Source organism: Procambarus clarkii, chromosome 60 (assembly GCF_040958095.1).
Source record: "Procambarus clarkii isolate CNS0578487 chromosome 60, FALCON_Pclarkii_2.0, whole genome shotgun sequence".
In the NCBI taxonomy this organism is placed as follows: domain Eukaryota; kingdom Metazoa; phylum Arthropoda; class Malacostraca; order Decapoda; family Cambaridae; genus Procambarus; species Procambarus clarkii.
In genome coordinates, this window is record NC_091209.1 from 3635978 (window position 1) to 3653231 (window position 17254).

General features: G+C 41.5%; 1 protein-coding gene across 1 annotated transcript; it reads right to left on the reverse strand.

Moving 5' to 3' along the window:
* Positions 1-11034: 11034 nt before the first annotated feature.
* LOC138353824 (tigger transposable element-derived protein 1-like) lies at positions 11035-12117 on the reverse strand. Its single transcript, XM_069307238.1, has one exon. It carries the CDS (start codon positions 12115-12117, stop codon positions 11035-11037), a length of 1083 nt encoding a protein of 360 aa, XP_069163339.1.
* Positions 12118-17254: the final 5137 nt, after the last annotated feature.

The window sequence follows — 17254 nt, forward strand, 5'->3', positions numbered from 1 at the left end:
ATAAACGCTCCCGGTGCTTCAGGTTGAGGACGGCTGCCTCAAGCTTGTAATGGACACACGCACGGGAGAAGGTAGGATGGGCCTCACCGCAGTTGAGGCAGCGAGCTTGGGGAGAAGTGCACTCCGACTTAGAGTGACCTTCACTCCCACACAAAGGACAGAGAGAGACAGTCCCAGAGCAGCAGAGGGCACCATGCCCAAACCTCCAGCACTTGTTACAAAGTCGAGGAGAAGGAATATACTCCTGGACAGAGCACCTAGCACCAGCAAGAATGACAGAGGATGGAAGGGTCCTACCATCAAAGGTGATCTTCACAACGTGAAGGGGTTGACGGCGATGACCACGAGGGGGATGAGTAAACGAGTCAACCTGGAGGACAGAATGGCCTTGGGCATCAAGGATATGCCGAATATCATCGTGGCAATCCTGCAGATTCTGAACACCGGTTGCAACATGGGGTGGGAGGAGAATAGTGCCAACACTGGCATTCATCTGAACGTTCTTGGAGACCCGAACAGGGATCTCGCCAAGGCAAGACAAGGCAGCCAAGCGGGAAGCTGCATCCTGAGAAGGAGCAGCAACGACACGTGTACCGAGACGAGTGGGGTTGAAAGTAACAGACGCATCCATGGAATCTACAAGATGCCGATGGAGGGAGAAATCGTCAGGAGGCGCAGAATCAAGAGGGAGGAGATCAAAGCATTTGGCCCATGAAGCAGGACCAAACAAGGCCTGATACGCATCAGCATGAGAAGGAATCGAGCGAGTGCGGCTGGGGCGCGAGCGACGTTGAGAACCCCTAGAGAGAGAGGGGTCAAAAGGCGCAGTAGTCACAACGAGAGACTTAGCGGCACCAGGGGACGAAGTGGTCACCACCGGGGGCTGGAGGCTCGACCCAACCACAGAGGAGGGAGGGGAGCTGGGGGAAGAAGTTAGGATGGTCAGAGGAGGAGCAAGGTCGGGGCCCAACGCAGCGGGAGCTACAGAGCCCGGTCTTCCAATACAGGCCGACTCGGGGGCTTGGTCGCCCACCCCACGAGCCTGAGAGGGTACAACGGAAACATTCAATGACATAGAAACGAAGAAAGAAATTCATCCACGAATATGCCCCCATACCCACCATGGAGCCACAATTAGAGGCAGGACACCCAACAGGAAGCTATCGCCGATCATGCCGGGGCCCCCTAGGGGTGCGTCGTGAGTATACGCCCCACAAACGCCACCTTAAGAACCGTCAGTCCGTCGAGATCGGGTTCAGCGACGAAAGGGAGATTGACAATAAAAGGTTTCCCTCGCTCGAGATGTTGGGTACTACAGTTCTACGGGTGCAAGAGTATGCCTCCTCAAGCACCCGGGCGTCAAAATAGAAGAAGTCCAAAGAAAGATCCAAAACAAGCAAAAGGTCGGCAGGAAACGACAAGCAGATAGGAGAAGAGGGGGGAGAAAAACGAAACATAAGGAAAAGGAAAAGCGATCCGGCACAATTAGAGAAGACAGCAGCAGGAGTGCAAGGCCAGAAAAGGACAGAGGACTGTCCCACGGAGCATCACACTCCGGCGGCCGTCCACGAAGCCCCCTCACGACGCCAACGGGCCGGATGGGGAGGGGGTGCATGGAAGGAAAGCTGGTAGAGCAATTTGGGAGGCTGTGCGGACACCAAGGCCGCCGAGTCTTACAGGAAGGGTTGCTTGCTCCCACTGAGAGTCATCCAATGGCAGGTCCAGGACTTTCACCAGCATGGACCTCAGAAGGGTGTCATACACATTAACTTAGGACTGCTGTAGGACATCTCAGAAAAGTAGGTCAACTTAGGGAGAGATAGGCATCTTGTGAGAAGAAAGAGAGCATCATGGGCATCAATCTTGTCAATCCAGTCCAGCATTCTCTTTAGATTAGTGATTTTTGCATCCAGGACCTCCTCGATTGCTTGTAGGCCAAAGGGGGCACCCAGGAGAGTGCAGTCCGGTGGCTGGACAACGAGAATGTCTGGAAGAACATTTTGTATTTGCCCAAAGATGTCTAGGTTGCAGGAGATTATTTCACATTTGTATGCATTGAGAATGGCTGCTCCCTGCTCCTGGATTTTCCTTATTTCCTTCAAAATTGTTTCCGGGGTTCCAGCGAGAGTGCCATCATCCAGGTACCAGATGTTTAGCTCGCTTGTCAGACTATCAGTGACCTCTTTGATAGCTAGGCAGAAAAGGAGGGGGGCTAAGGGGTCACCTTGTTGGACACCTTCACAGGAGTTTATTTCATGCTCCCCAAAAAGAAGCTTAGAGTCATCACTTTAGCAAGATCGGATGACTGGGTAAAGGGGACGGAAATGGTTGTGTACAGCCCTGAGGACAGCGTCTCTTCTGACTTGATTGAAAGCATTTTTGAATGCTTTCAATCAATTTAAGAATATATATATATATATATATATATATATATATATATATATATATATATATATATATATATATATATATATATATATATATTATTAAATATGACCGAAAAAGTAAGATTAATAATTCTAACACGAATTTTCTCAATCTTTCGTACATTTCTTTTCACTGTTGGAGGTAAATAAAAAATCAATTCTCCAAAATTCATTTTTATTTCTAGTGTGACGCGACACGAGCGCGTTTCGTAAAACTTATTACATTTTCAAAGACTTTAGTTCACAAATACACAACTGAATAGAACTTACGCATCTCCGATTTTATATCTACATTTGAGTGAGGTGGAAGGGGTGATGTGGCATTAACACAAGACAGAACAAGATGTGGCATTAATAGGGTATTAATTTCATCAACACAAGACAGAACACGAAACAATGGATATTGAATAGAAGTGTTTGTAGAAAGCCTATTGGTCCATATTTCTTGATGCTTCTATATTGGAGCGGAGTCTTGAGGTGGGTAGAATATAGTTGTGCAATAATTGGCTGTTGATTGCTGGTGTTGACTTCTTGATGTGTAGTGCCTCGCAAACGTCAAGCCGCCTGCTATCGCTGTATCTATCGATGATTTCTGTGTTGTTTACTAGGATTTCTCTGGCGATGGTTTGGTTGTGGGAAGAGATTATATGTTCCTTAATGGAGCCCTGTTGCTTATGTATCGTTAGACGCCTAGAAAGAGATGTTGTTGTCTTGCCTATATACTGGGTTTTTTGGAGCTTACAGTCCCCAAGAGGGCATTTGAAGGCATAGACGACGTTAGTCTCTTTTAAAGCGTTCTGTTTTGTGTCTGGAGAGTTTCTCATGAGTAGGCTGGCCGTTTTTCTGGTTTTATAGTAAATCGTCAGTTGTATCCTCTGATTTTTGTCTGTAGGGATAACGTTTCTATTAACAATATCTTTCAGGACCCTTTCCTCCGTTTTATGAGCTGTGGAAAAGAAGTTCCTGTAAAATAGTCTAATAGGGGGTATAGGTGTTGTGTTAGTTGTCTCTTCAGAGGTTGCATGGCTTTTCACTTTCCTTCTTATGATGTCTTCGACGAAACCATTGGAGAAGCCGTTATTGACTAGGACCTGCCTTACCCTACAGAGTTCTTCGTCGACTTGCTTCCATTCTGAGCTGTGGCTGAGAGCACGGTCGACATATGCGTTAACAACACTCCTCTTGTACCTGTCTGGGCAGTCGCTGTTGGCATTTAGGCACATTCCAACATTCCACATGCCAACAGCGACTGCCCAGACAGGTACAAGAGGAGTGTTGTTAACGCATATGTCGACCGTGCTCTCAGCCACAGCTCAGAATGGAAGCAAGTCGACGAAGAACTCTGTAGGGTAAGGCAGGTCCTAGTCAATAACGGCTTCTCCAATGGTTTCGTCGAAGACAACATAAGAAGGAAAGTGAAAAGCCATGCAACCTCTGAAGAGACAACTAACACAACACCTATACCCCCTATTAGACTATTTTACAGGAACTTCTTTTCCACAGCTCATAAAACGGAGGAAAGGGTCCTGAAAGATATTGTTAATAGAAACGTTATCCCTACAGACAAAAATCAGAGGATACAACTGACGATTTACTATAAAACCAGAAAAACGGCCAGCCTACTCATGAGAAACTCTCCAGACACAAAACAGAACGCTTTAAAAGAGACTAACGTCGTCTATGCCTTCAAATGCCCTCTTGGGGACTGTAAGCTCCAAAAAACCCAGTATATAGGCAAGACAACAACATCTCTTTCTAGGCGTCTAACGATACATAAGCAACAGGGCTCCATTAAGGAACATATAATCTCTTCCCACAACCAAACCATCGCCAGAGAAATCCTAGTAAACAACACAGAAATCATCGATAGATACAGCGATAGCAGGCGGCTTGACGTTTGCGAGGCACTACACATCAAGAAGTCAACACCAGCAATCAACAGCCAATTATTGCACAACTATATTCTACCCACCTCAAGACTCCGCTCCAATATAGAAGCATCAAGAAATATGGACCAATAGGCTTTCTACAAACACTTCTATTCAATATCCATTGTTTCGTGTTCTGTCTTGTGTTGATGAAATTAATACCCTATTAATGCCACATCTTGTTCTGTCTTGTGTTAATGCCACATCACCCCTACCACCTCACTCAAATGTAGATATAAAATCGGAGATGCATAAGTTCTATTCAGTTGTGTATTTGTGAACTAAAGTCTTTGAAAATATAATAAGTTTTACGAAACGCGCTCGTGTTGAGTCAGACTAGAAATAAAAATGAATTTTGGAGAATTGATTTTTGATTTACCTCCAACAGTGAAAAGAAATGTACGAAAGATTGAGAAAATTCGTGTTAGAATTATTAATCTTACTTTTTCGGTCATATTTAATAATATATGTCTACAGGAAAGACTGCTACCAAAATATACTAATATATATATATATATATATATATATATATATATATATATATATATATATATATATATATATATATATATATATATATATATGTCGTACCAAGTAGCCAGAACGCACTTCTCAGCCTACTATACAAGGCCCGATTTGCCTAATAAGCCAAGTTCTCATGAATTATTTGTTTTTCGACTACCTAACCTACCTAACCTTATTTAACCTAACTTTTTCGGCTACCTAACTTAACCTAACCTATAAAGATAGGTTAGGTTAGGTTAGGTAGGGTTGGTTAGGTTCGGTCATATATCTACGTTAATTTTAACTTCAATAAAAAAAAATTGACCTCATATAGAATGAAATGGGTAGCTTTATCATTTCATAAGAAAAAAATTAGAGAAAATATATTACTTCAGGAAAACTTGGCTTATTAGGCAAATCGGGCCATGCATAGTAGGCTGATAAGTGCGTTCTGGCTACTAGGTACGACATATATATATATATATATATATATATATATATATATATATATATATATATATATATATATTATTAAATATGACCGAAAAAGTAAGATTAATAATTCTAACACGAATTTTCTCAATCTTTCGTACATTACGCTTCACTGTTGGAGGTAAATCAAAAATCACTTCTCCAAAATTCATTTTTATTTCTAGTCTGACGCGACACGGGCGCGTTTCGTAAAACTTATTACATTTTCAAAGACTTCACAAATACACAACTGATTAGAACTTACATCTCTCTGATATTATATCTACATTTGAGTGAGGTGCGAAGGGTGATGTGGCATTAACACAAGACAGAACAGGAGGGGATATTAATAGGGTATTAAAAGTATCAACACAAGACAGAACAGAAACAATGGGTATTGAATAGAAGTGTTTGTAGAAAGCCTATTGGTCCATATTTCTTGATGCTTCTATATTGGAGCGGAGTCTTGAGGTGGGTAGAATATAGTTGTGCAATAATTGGCTGTTGATTGCTGGTGTTGACTTCTTGATGTGTAGTGCCTCGCAAACGTCAAGCCGCCTGCTATCGCTGTATCTATCGATGATTTCTGTGTTGTTTACTAGGATTTCTCTGGCGATGGTTTGGTTATGGGAAGAGATTATATGTTCCTTAATGGAGCCCTGTTGCTTATGCATCGTTAAACGCCTAGAAAGAGATGTTGTTGTCTTGCCTATATACTGGGTTTTTTGGAGCTTACAGTCCCCAAGTGGGCATTTGAAGGCATAGACGACGTTAGTCTCTTTTAAAGCGTTCTGTTTTGTGTCTGGAGAGTTTCTCATGAGTAGGCTGGCCGTTTTTCTGGTTTTATAGTAAATCGTCAGTTGTATCCTCTGATTTTTGTCTGTAGGGATAACGTTTCTATTAACAATATCTTTCAGGACCCTTTCCTCCGTTTTATGAGCTGTGGAAAAGAAGTTCCTGTAAAATAGTCTAATAGGGGGTATAGGTGTTGTGTTAGTTGTCTCTTCAGAGGTTGCATGGCTTTTCACTTTCCTTCTTATGATGTCTTCGATGAAACCATTGGAGAAGCCGTTATTGACTAGGACCTGCCTTACCCTACAGAGTTCTTCGTCGACTTGCTTCCATTCTGAGCTGTGGCTGAGAGCACGGTCGACGTATGCGTTAACAACACTCCTCTTGTACCTGTCGGGGCAGTCGCTGTTGGCATTTAGGCACATTCCTATGTTTGTTTCCTTAGTGTAGACTGCAGTGTGGAAACCTCCGCCCTTTTCCATGACTGTTACATCTAGAAAAGGCAGCTTCCCATCCTTTTCCGTCTCGTAAGTGAAACGCAGCACGGAACTCTGCTCAAATGCCTCCTTCAGCTCCTGCAGATGTCTGACATCAGGTACCTGTGTAAAAATGTCGTCAACATACCTGCAGTATATGGCCGGTTTCAAGTTCATGTCGACTAAGACTTTTTGCTCGATGGTACCCATGTAGAAGTTTGCAAACAGGACACCTAGGGGAGAACCCATGGCGACCCCATTTACTTGCTTATACATGTGCCCATCCGGGCTCAAGAAGGGTGCCTCTTTAGTACAAGCTTGGAGTAGTTTCCTCAGAATACTTTCTGGCATGTCAAGAGGAGTACAGGCTGGATCACGATACACTCTGTTGGCTATCATTCCGATTGTCTCGTCCACAGGTACGTTGGTAAACAGCGATTCTACGTCCAACGAGGCTCTTATCCCTGTGGCCCGTGTGCCCCGCAGTAAGTCCACAAATTCCTTTGGAGACTTCAGGCTGAAGGCGCAAGGAACATAAGGAGTCAGCAGGCCGTTGAGTCGCTTCGCCAGTCTGTACGTGGGTGTGGGTATCTGGCTAATGATTGGCCGAAGTGGGTTTCCAGGCTTGTGCGTCTTGACATTTCCATACGCATATCCAGGTTTATATTCCCCAATGATCTTTGGCAGGTGGAGTCCGGATTTCTTGGCGTTCACAGTTTCGATCAGTTTGTTGACCTTTGCTTTTAATTCGGCTGTAGTGTCCTTCGTTACCCTTTGGAACTTAGTTTGGTCAGAGAGTATGATGTTCATTTTCGCCAGATATTCGTCTTTTTTAAGAATGACATATATTGGCGACTTGTCACCTCTCCTGACAACTATCTCCTTGTTCTCACGAAGGCTTTTAGCTGCCGCTTTAAGCTCGGGGGACAGTATGGTGCTTCTGTAGTTGCCTCGATTCTTTCCTCCTTCTGCAATAAGTTCTGCTTGTAAGGTATCTTTGGTAGTGACCTTCTTTTGTGTCTCGAGGTCGAATATGTCGTCCAACAGAATTTCCAACTCTACTTTCCGGGCCATTTCACTCGGTCTGGACATAACATGACAGTTTATGCCCAGATTTAGGAGAGTGACTTGGTCCTCAGTGAGGTTAATTCCTGCAAGGTTCAGGAAGCCATCTCTTGGTCGTGGAATTGCCATAGGTCCTCCATATAATGTTGTTAGTTTCTTGATAATCCTTGTTTCAGTGCTGAGGTGATGTTGGTCTGTGAGGATGTCGAGGTGTTGTTCAATGCGGGTACGGATACTATGGTCGATGTTGCTATTTCTCCACTCGTTTGTAGCATGAAGTAGTTGCGTTTTGTTGTCTTTGATTTCATTCTCTGCCTTGTATATCTGATCACGAATCAGATCCTGGCGATATTTTATCGTGAAGGCTTGATTCCTTGCTGCTGGGTCGTGCACTTTAATATTAGTATATTTTGGTAGCAGTCTTTCCTGTAGACATATATTATTAAATATGACCGAAAAAGTAAGATTAATAATTCTAACACGAATTTTCTCAATCTTTCGTACATTACGCTTCACTGTTGGAGGTAAATCAAAAATCACTTCTCCAAAATTCATTTTTATTTCTAGTCTGACGCGACACGGGCGCGTTTCGTAAAACGTAAATGGCCCGGAAAGTAGAGTTGGAAATTCTGTTGGACGACATATTCGACCTCGAGACACAAAAGAAGGTCACTACCAAAGATACCTTACAAGCAGAACTTATTGCAGAAGGAGGAAAGAATCGAGGCAACTACAGAAGCACCATACTGTCCCCCGAGCTTAAAGCGGCAGCTAAAAGCCTTCGTGAGAACAAGGAGATAGTTGTCAGGAGAGGTGACAAGTCGCCAATATATGTCATTCTTAAAAAAGACGAATATCTGGCGAAAATGAACATCATACTCTCTGACCAAACTAAGTTCCAAAGGGTAACGAAGGACACTACAGCCGAATTAAAAGCAAAGGTCAACAAACTGATCGAAACTGTGAACGCCAAGAAATCCGGACTCCACCTGCCAAAGATCATTGGGGAATATAAACCTGGATATGCGTATGGAAATGTCAAGACGCACAAGCCTGGAAACCCACTTCGGCCAATCATTAGCCAGATACCCACACCCACGTACAGACTGGCGAAGCGACTCAACGGCCTGCTGACTCCTTATGTTCCTTGCGCCTTCAGCCTGAAGTCTCCAAAGGAATTTGTGGACTTACTGCGGGGCACACGGGCCACAGGGATAAGAGCCTCGTTGGACGTAGAATCGCTGTTTACCAACGTACCTGTGGACGAGACAATCGGAATGATAGCCGACAGAGTGTATCGTGATCCAGCCTGTACTCCTCTTGACATGCCAGAAAGTATTCTGAGGAAACTACTCCAAGCTTGTACTAAAGAGGCACCCTTCTTGAGCCCGGATGGGCACATGTATAAGCAAGTAGATGGGGTCGCCATGGGTTCTCCCCTAGGTGTCCTGTTTGCAAACTTCTACATGGGTACCATCGAGCAAAAAGTCTTAGTCGACATGAACTTGAAACCGGCCATATACTGCAGGTATGTTGACGACATTTTTACACAGGTACCTGATGTCAGACATCTGCAGGAGCTGAAGGAGGCATTTGAGCAGAGTTCCGTGCTGCGTTTCACTTACAAGACGGAAAAGGATGGGAAGCTGCCTTTTCTAGATGTAACAGTCATGGAAAAGGGCGGAGGTTTCCACACTGCAGTCTACACTAAGGAAACAAACATAGGAATGTGCCTAAATGCCAACAGCGACTGCCCCGACAGGTACAAGAGGAGTGTTGTTAACGCATACGTCGACCGTGCTCTCAGCCACAGCTCAGAATGGAAGCAAGTCGACGAAGAACTCTGTAGGGTAAGGCAGGTCCTAGTCAATAACGGCTTCTCCAATGGTTTCATCGAAGACATCATAAGAAGGAAAGTGAAAAGCCATGCAACCTCTGAAGAGACAACTAACACAACACCTATACCCCCTATTAGACTATTTTACAGGAACTTCTTTTCCACAGCTCATAAAACGGAGGAAAGGGTCCTGAAAGATATTGTTAATAGAAACGTTATCCCTACAGACAAAAATCAGAGGATACAACTGACGATTTACTATAAAACCAGAAAAACGGCCAGCCTACTCATGAGAAACTCTCCAGACACAAAACAGAACGCTTTAAAAGAGACTAACGTCGTCTATGCCTTCAAATGCCCACTTGGGGACTGTAAGCTCCAAAAAACCCAGTATATAGGCAAGACAACAACATCTCTTTCTAGGCGTTTAACGATGCATAAGCAACAGGGCTCCATTAAGGAACATATAATCTCTTCCCATAACCAAACCATCGCCAGAGAAATCCTAGTAAACAACACAGAAATCATCGATAGATACAGCGATAGCAGGCGGCTTGACGTTTGCGAGGCACTACACATCAAGAAGTCCACACCAGCAATCAACAGCCAATTATTGCACAACTATATTCTACCCACCTCAAGACTCCGCTCCAATATAGAAGCATCAAGAAATATGGACCAATAGGCTTTCTACAAACACTTCTATTCAATACCCATTGTTTCTGTTCTGTCTTGTGTTGATACTTTTAATACCCTATTAATATCCCCTCCTGTTCTGTCTTGTGTTAATGCCACATCACCCTTCGCACCTCACTCAAATGTAGATATAATATCAGAGAGACGTAAGTTCTAATCAGTTGTGTATTTGTGAAGTCTTTGAAAATGTAATAAGTTTTACGAAACGCGCCCGTGTCGCGTCAGACTAGAAATAAAAATGAATTTTGGAGAAGTGATTTTTGATTTACCTCCAACAGTGAAGCGTAATGTACGAAAGATTGAGAAAATTCGTGTTAGAATTATTAATCTTACTTTTTCGGTCATATTTAATAATATATGTCTACAGGAAAGACTGCTACCAAAATATACTAATATATATATATATATATATATATATATATATATATATATATATATATATATATATTATATATATATATAAATATATATATATATATATATATATATATATATATATATATATATATATATATATATATATATATATATATATATATATATATATACATATATACATACATACAGTGGTATCTCGCATAACGAATTTAATCCGTTCCAACGCCGCCGTCGTCATGTGAAACCGAAACCGGAAACAATTTTCCCCACCCAAAACAATGTAAATACAAATAATCCGTTCCACCCCCTAAAACAACAATATGACATTATACACTGGTAATATTATACTGTACATGTTAAATAAATGTTTGTTTGACTGTTTCCATGTGTATATTCACTTTACCTTATGAAGAGTCGTTGCTGGCTTGAGGGAGCCGATCGGGAGGGAGGGAGGAGAGGGCTTATGGGGAGGAGGGAGACACCACCTCTGGGTCAGGCGGGCTCGCTCTCTTTGGGAATTTAACCCCACTAGGACCGGGTTGTGGTTCAATATCACAAGCACGTCTCTTCCCACCCTGTCCACTGACCATATCGCGTGTCACTTGCTGTTGTCTTCGTTTGAGGATGTCCCTAAATCGAGACAGCACATTGTCATTAAACAGGTTCACGCACCGTGTTGTCACCGCCTTATCATGGTGATGCTTTTCCGCAAATGCTGTCACCTTTTCGAACATGCCCAGCACTTCCCTAATCTCACTAGATGGGATAGCATCCTCGCAAACCTCCTCCTCCCCCGATGAGAGCTCCTGTACCTCCTGTTGCACCAGCTCTTTCTGCAGTTCCAGGAGTTCCTCGGTGGTCAGTTCATCACTGTGCTTCTCCACCAACTCCTGCACATCAGCGGCAGCCACCTCCAGACCCAGTGTGTGTCCCAGAGCGACAATATCATCCACTAAAAGAGCCTCCGGGTCATCCACAGGTGCGGATGCAGGTGCAGGACCGAAACCTTCAAAGTCTCGCTCAGGGACACCCTCAGGCCACACGTTTCGCCATGCAGAGTGTAGGGTTCTCCGTGACACCCCTTCCCAGGCCTTATCTATCAAACGCAAGGCCCCCATGATATTGAACTGCTCCTTCCAGAATTGTCTGAGGGTCAGCTCTGTGGTGTCAATCACATGAACACATCTCTCCAACAAGGCCTTCATATAGATCTTCTTAAAGTTAGCAATAACCTGCTGATCCATGGGTTGGAGGAGTGGCGTGGTGTTTGGAGGAAGAAACTTGATGGTGATAAACTGATTTTCAGGGAACAGATCATCTTGCAGTTGGCGAGGATGCGCAGGTGCATTATCGAGCACAAGCAAGGCCTTGAGTGGTAACTGCTTGTCGACGAGATAATTTCTCACTGTGGGGCCGAAAACGTCATTTACCCACTCACTAAAGAAGATCTGCGTGACCCAGGACCTCTTGTTCGACCTCCACATCACATTCAGCCGTGTCTTGTGAACCTTAACCCTTACACTGCTCAGGGGTCCTTGGGACATTTACACCCCTGTGCGCAAGAAAAAAAAAATTCAAAAATTTTTTTTCGTCTTCTAAACATGTTAATTTGTGTCCCCTGAGCACGGAAAAAATAAAAAAAAAAATCGTAGGTGACATATTTTGGGCGCAATTGACCGAGGAAGTCTGGGAAAAAGTGGGCGTTGACAGAGCGGTCGTCAGACCTGGTCAGCGTCACCCGCGTTGACAGATGGGAGTTGCCACAAAGATATTATTACCTAATTGTTTCAATGTCTCCGATTGATTTTTTCTTAGTTTTTTTGCAGTAATATTATTCAATAGTGTGTATTGTAATATATTTATATAATAAAAGTGGTTAATAATTGCTATACTCAAAAGTATGATGTGCATATTAGTGATTCAATTATTATGTTTATATAACAATAAACAAATCGTTTTGCTGCTATTACACTCTATACACAGGTTATATATAAGTATTGGCATGTTTTGGTCACCATAACGAACCACTAAGTTGGTATTGAGAGTCGAAAAGCAACGAGGAGTTACCGCCACACACCAGCCAGCCACTCGCTGCCACTCCCTCAACACACGCACTAAACTTTCTCCCCCAACAATACCATTTGTGGTGTTATTACACTATATACAGACGTTATATATAAGTATGTATATATTTTGTTCACCACAACTGTACAGCTAAGCTGATATAGTTAGTTCAGGCACTAAAAGTCGTCGCTATACATAGATGGCGGCTGGCGGCTTCCTCACTCTTTCAAGGTCACATGTTTTAAAGCGTTCTGTTTTGTGTCTGGAGAGTTTCTCATGAGTAGGCTGGCCTATAAAACCAGAAAAACGACCAGCCTACTCATGAGAAACTCTCCAGACACAAAACAGAACGCTTTAAAAGAGACTAACGTCGTCTATGCCTTCAAATGCCCTCTTGGGGACTGTAAGCTCCAAAAAACCCAGTATATAGGCAAGACAACAACATCTCTTTCTAGGCGTTTAACGATGCATAAGCAACAGGGCTCCATTAAGGAACATATAATCTCTTCCCACAACCAAACCATCGCCAGAGAAATCCTAGTAAACAACACAGAAATCATCGATAGATACAGCGATAGCAGGCGGCTTGACGTTTGCGAGGCACTACACATCAAGAAGTCAACACCAGCAATCAACAGCCAATTAATGCACAACTATATTCTACCCACCTCAAGACTCCGCTCCAATATAGAAGCATCAAGAAATATGGACCAATAGGCTTTCTACAAACACTTCTATTCAATACCCATTGTTTCGTGTTCTGTCTTGTGTTGATGAAATTAATACCCTATTAATACCACCTCTTGTTCTGTCTTGTGTTGATGAAATTAATACCTCACCCCATCCACCTCACTCAAATGTAGATATAAAATCGGAGATGCGTAAGTTCTATTCAGTTGTGTATTTGTAAACTAAAGTCTTTGAAAATGTAATAAGTTTTACGAAACGCGCTCGTGTCGCGTCAGACTAGAAATAAAAATAAATTTTGGAGAATTGATTTTTGATTTACCTCCAACAGTGAAAAGAAATGTACGAAAGATTGAGAAAATTCGTGTTAGAATTATTAATCTTACTTTTTCGGTCATATTTAATAATATTAATATATATATATATATATATATATATATATATATATATATATATATATATATATATATATATATATATATATAATGTCAGATGTTTCTGGTTCATCTGCATTGCATACTGGAAACCTGGTGGAGAAATCCATGATGAAGTTCTGGTTGTTGTTGTTGCAACTGGGTGTTCTTTTCATTCACTGGGTCACCAACGAAACGTTTTATTGTTAGGTCAATTGTAGTGATAATAAGCACATATAGAAATAAAATATATTTGGATGAATGTAGTCTACAGAAGTTTGCGGGGAAAGCTTGGTGAGCAATGGTGTGATGGCAAGTCGGTGAGTCGAGTGCATGCTGAATAACGATAGTGTGACAGGAAGTCAGTCGAGTGTACGCAGAATATTGATGGTGTTACTGCGAATCGGTGAGTGGAGTGCATGCTAAATATTGATGGTGTGATGTTGAGTGGTGTGTACGCTGAATATCGGTGGTGTTGCGGTGAGTCGCGTGCACGCTGAATATCGATAGTGTGACAGCGAGTTGGCGAGTCGAGTGCACCTTGAATATCGATGGTGTTGAAGATGTGCGATCTCTCTCAAGCATCTGTACTGAGCAGATCTTGGAATCAGACTGATGATGATTCACTATCAACTGCTTATATTACCAGTCCTACACCTGACCATCCTCTAGCTGGTTTGGTTAGAGATATTAATTGTAAATAGTGGACTAAGTAGAATTAACAGACCCATCTCATTATCTGCACATAAGCTAATGAGAGTATGGACCAAGTATATTACTGACATAATATACCTGCTACAGGACCTTGGCATCAAAATCCACCAGTCACTAAAAGTTGTACAACAGGAAGGAGCAGCAGTCAGAAAAGCTAACCAAACCCTTGGAATAGTCAAAAAGTAAACTACTTATCTGCAATTTTTAAGTCTATCTCAAAAAGGAAAATAAAATCTTTTAGACAATATGCAAAACCTTTAATAAGTGATTAAATGGCAAGTTCAATACAATAATTAAAATAATAAAATCCCAATGAAACAGTTTGGGATCAGCCATTAGCTGACAAATTCCAATATATATATTATATATATATATATATATATATATATATATATATATATATATAATGTCATACCTAGTAGCTAGAATGCACTTCTCAGCCTACTATGCAAGGCCCAATTTGCCTAATAAGACAAGTTTTCATGAATTAATGTTTTTTCGACTACCTAACCTAACCTAACCTAACTTTTTCTGCTACCTAACCAAACCTATAAAGATAGGGTAGGTTAGGTTAGGTAGGGTTGGTTAGGTTCGGTCATATATCTACGTTAATTTTAACTCCAATAAAAAAAAAATGACCTCATACATAATTAAATGGGTAGCTTTATCATTTCATAAGAAAAAAATTAGACTAAATATAATAATTCAGGAAAATTTGGCTTATTAGGCAAATCGGGCCTTGCATAGTAGGCCGAGAAGTGCATTCTGGCTACTAGGTACGACATATATATATATATATATATATATATATATAGTAGCCAGAACGCAGTTCTTGGCCTACTATACAAGGCCCGGCTTGCCTAATAAGCCAAGTTTTCTAGAGTTTCAATATTTCTCAATTTTTTTTTCTTATGGAATGATAAAGCTAAAGCTATTCATTTCATTATGTATGAGCTATTTTTTTTTAAATTTGAGTTAAAACTAAGGTAGATATATGACCAAACCTAACCAACTCTACCTAACCTAACTAAACTAACATAACTAAATCAATAATTTATGTTAATATAATATAATAATAATATTTAAAATAAACCAATAGTTAACAATTTATTGAAAATAAATTAAATCACTCAGCCTATTAGGCAAATCAGGCCATGCATAGTTGGCCGAGAAGTGTGTTCTGTTTACTATATATATATAATGTCGTACCTAGTAGCCAGAACGCACTTCTCGGCCTACTATGCAAGGCCCGATTTGCCTAATAGGGCAAGTGATTTTCTTTATTTTCAAAAAATTGTTTCCAATTAGTTTATTTGAATTATTATTATTATATTATATTAAGAACATAAATTACTGACTTAGATGTGTTAGTTTAGATTAAGATAGGTTAGGTTAGGTAGGATTGGTTAGGTTCAGTCATATTAAGTTAAAACTAACTCAAATTTAAACAAATTAACTCATACATAATGAAATGGGATAACTATCATTTCATAAGAAACTTTTTTGAAAAAATATATGAATTCAGGAAAACTTAGGAAAGAATAATGAAAGAAATAATCAATAAAGGAGTAAAAAGCAATACTCCTAACCAAAACATAGACTTAATCATATTCTACAAAACCAAGAAGACTTCCGAACTCCTTATCAAAAATAGCCCGAAGCCGACGGAGAACCCTCTACAGCAGTCAAGCGTTGTATACATGTACACTTGCCCCCACGAAGGATGTAACCTTCAATGTAAGTACATAGGTATGACGTCGACCAAGCTGACGAGGCGTTTGACATGTCATCTTCAATCCAGTGCCCCCAGGAATCACATGAGACAAGCCCATGATATCACCCTAACAAGAGAAATGTTGAACAAAATACCTGTATAATAGACAAAACCCAAGATGCAAGAAGATTATAAATTCTTGAAGCAATTCACATAAGAATAGAACAACCTACCATGAACACCCAAATCACGGAACTATTTACTCTACCCACCATGATAGTAAGGACAAGACCAGCACACACACATATTATATATATTTTATATATTTTATATATATATATATATATATATATATATATATATATATATATATATATATATATATATATATATATATATATATGCGAACAAGCCTGAATGGTCCCCAGGACTATATGCGAATGAAAACTCACACCCCAGAAGTGACTCGAACCCATACTCCCAGAAGCAACGCAACTGGTAACTACAGGGCGCCTTAATCCGCTTGACCATCACGGCCGTCAAAAGGAAGTGATAGCCGAGGCTATTTTAGCCACTTCCCCGACGGCAACTCGGATGGTAATCTTGGGCATAGCATTTCACCAAATCACCTCATTCTTTGGGGCACACGTGAGGAACACAAATGCGAACAAGCCTGAATGGTCCCCAGGACTATATGCGAATGAAAACTCACACCCCAGAAGTGACTCGAACCCATACTCCCAGAAGCAACGCAACTGGTAACTACAGGGCGCCTTAATCCGCTTGACCATCACGGCCGTCAAAAGGAAGTGATAGCCGAGGCTATTTTAGCCACTTCCCCGACGGCAACTCGGATGGTAATCTTGGGCATAGCATTTCACCAAATCACCTCATTCTTTGGGGCACACGTGAGGAACACAAATGCGAACAAGCCTGAATGGTCCCCAGGACTATATGCGAATGAAAACTCACACCCCAGAAGTGACTCGAACCCATACTCCCAGAAGCAACGCAACTGGTAACTACAGGGCGCCTTAATCCGCTTGACCATCACGGCCGTCAAAAGGAAGTGATAGCCGAGGCTATTTT

What these genes read in the sequence shown, in the direction of transcription:
- LOC138353824 (XM_069307238.1), bottom strand. Translation starts at nt 12,117, where the DNA reads ATGTCCCAAGGACCCCTGAGCAGTGTAAGGGTTAAGGTTCACAAGACA.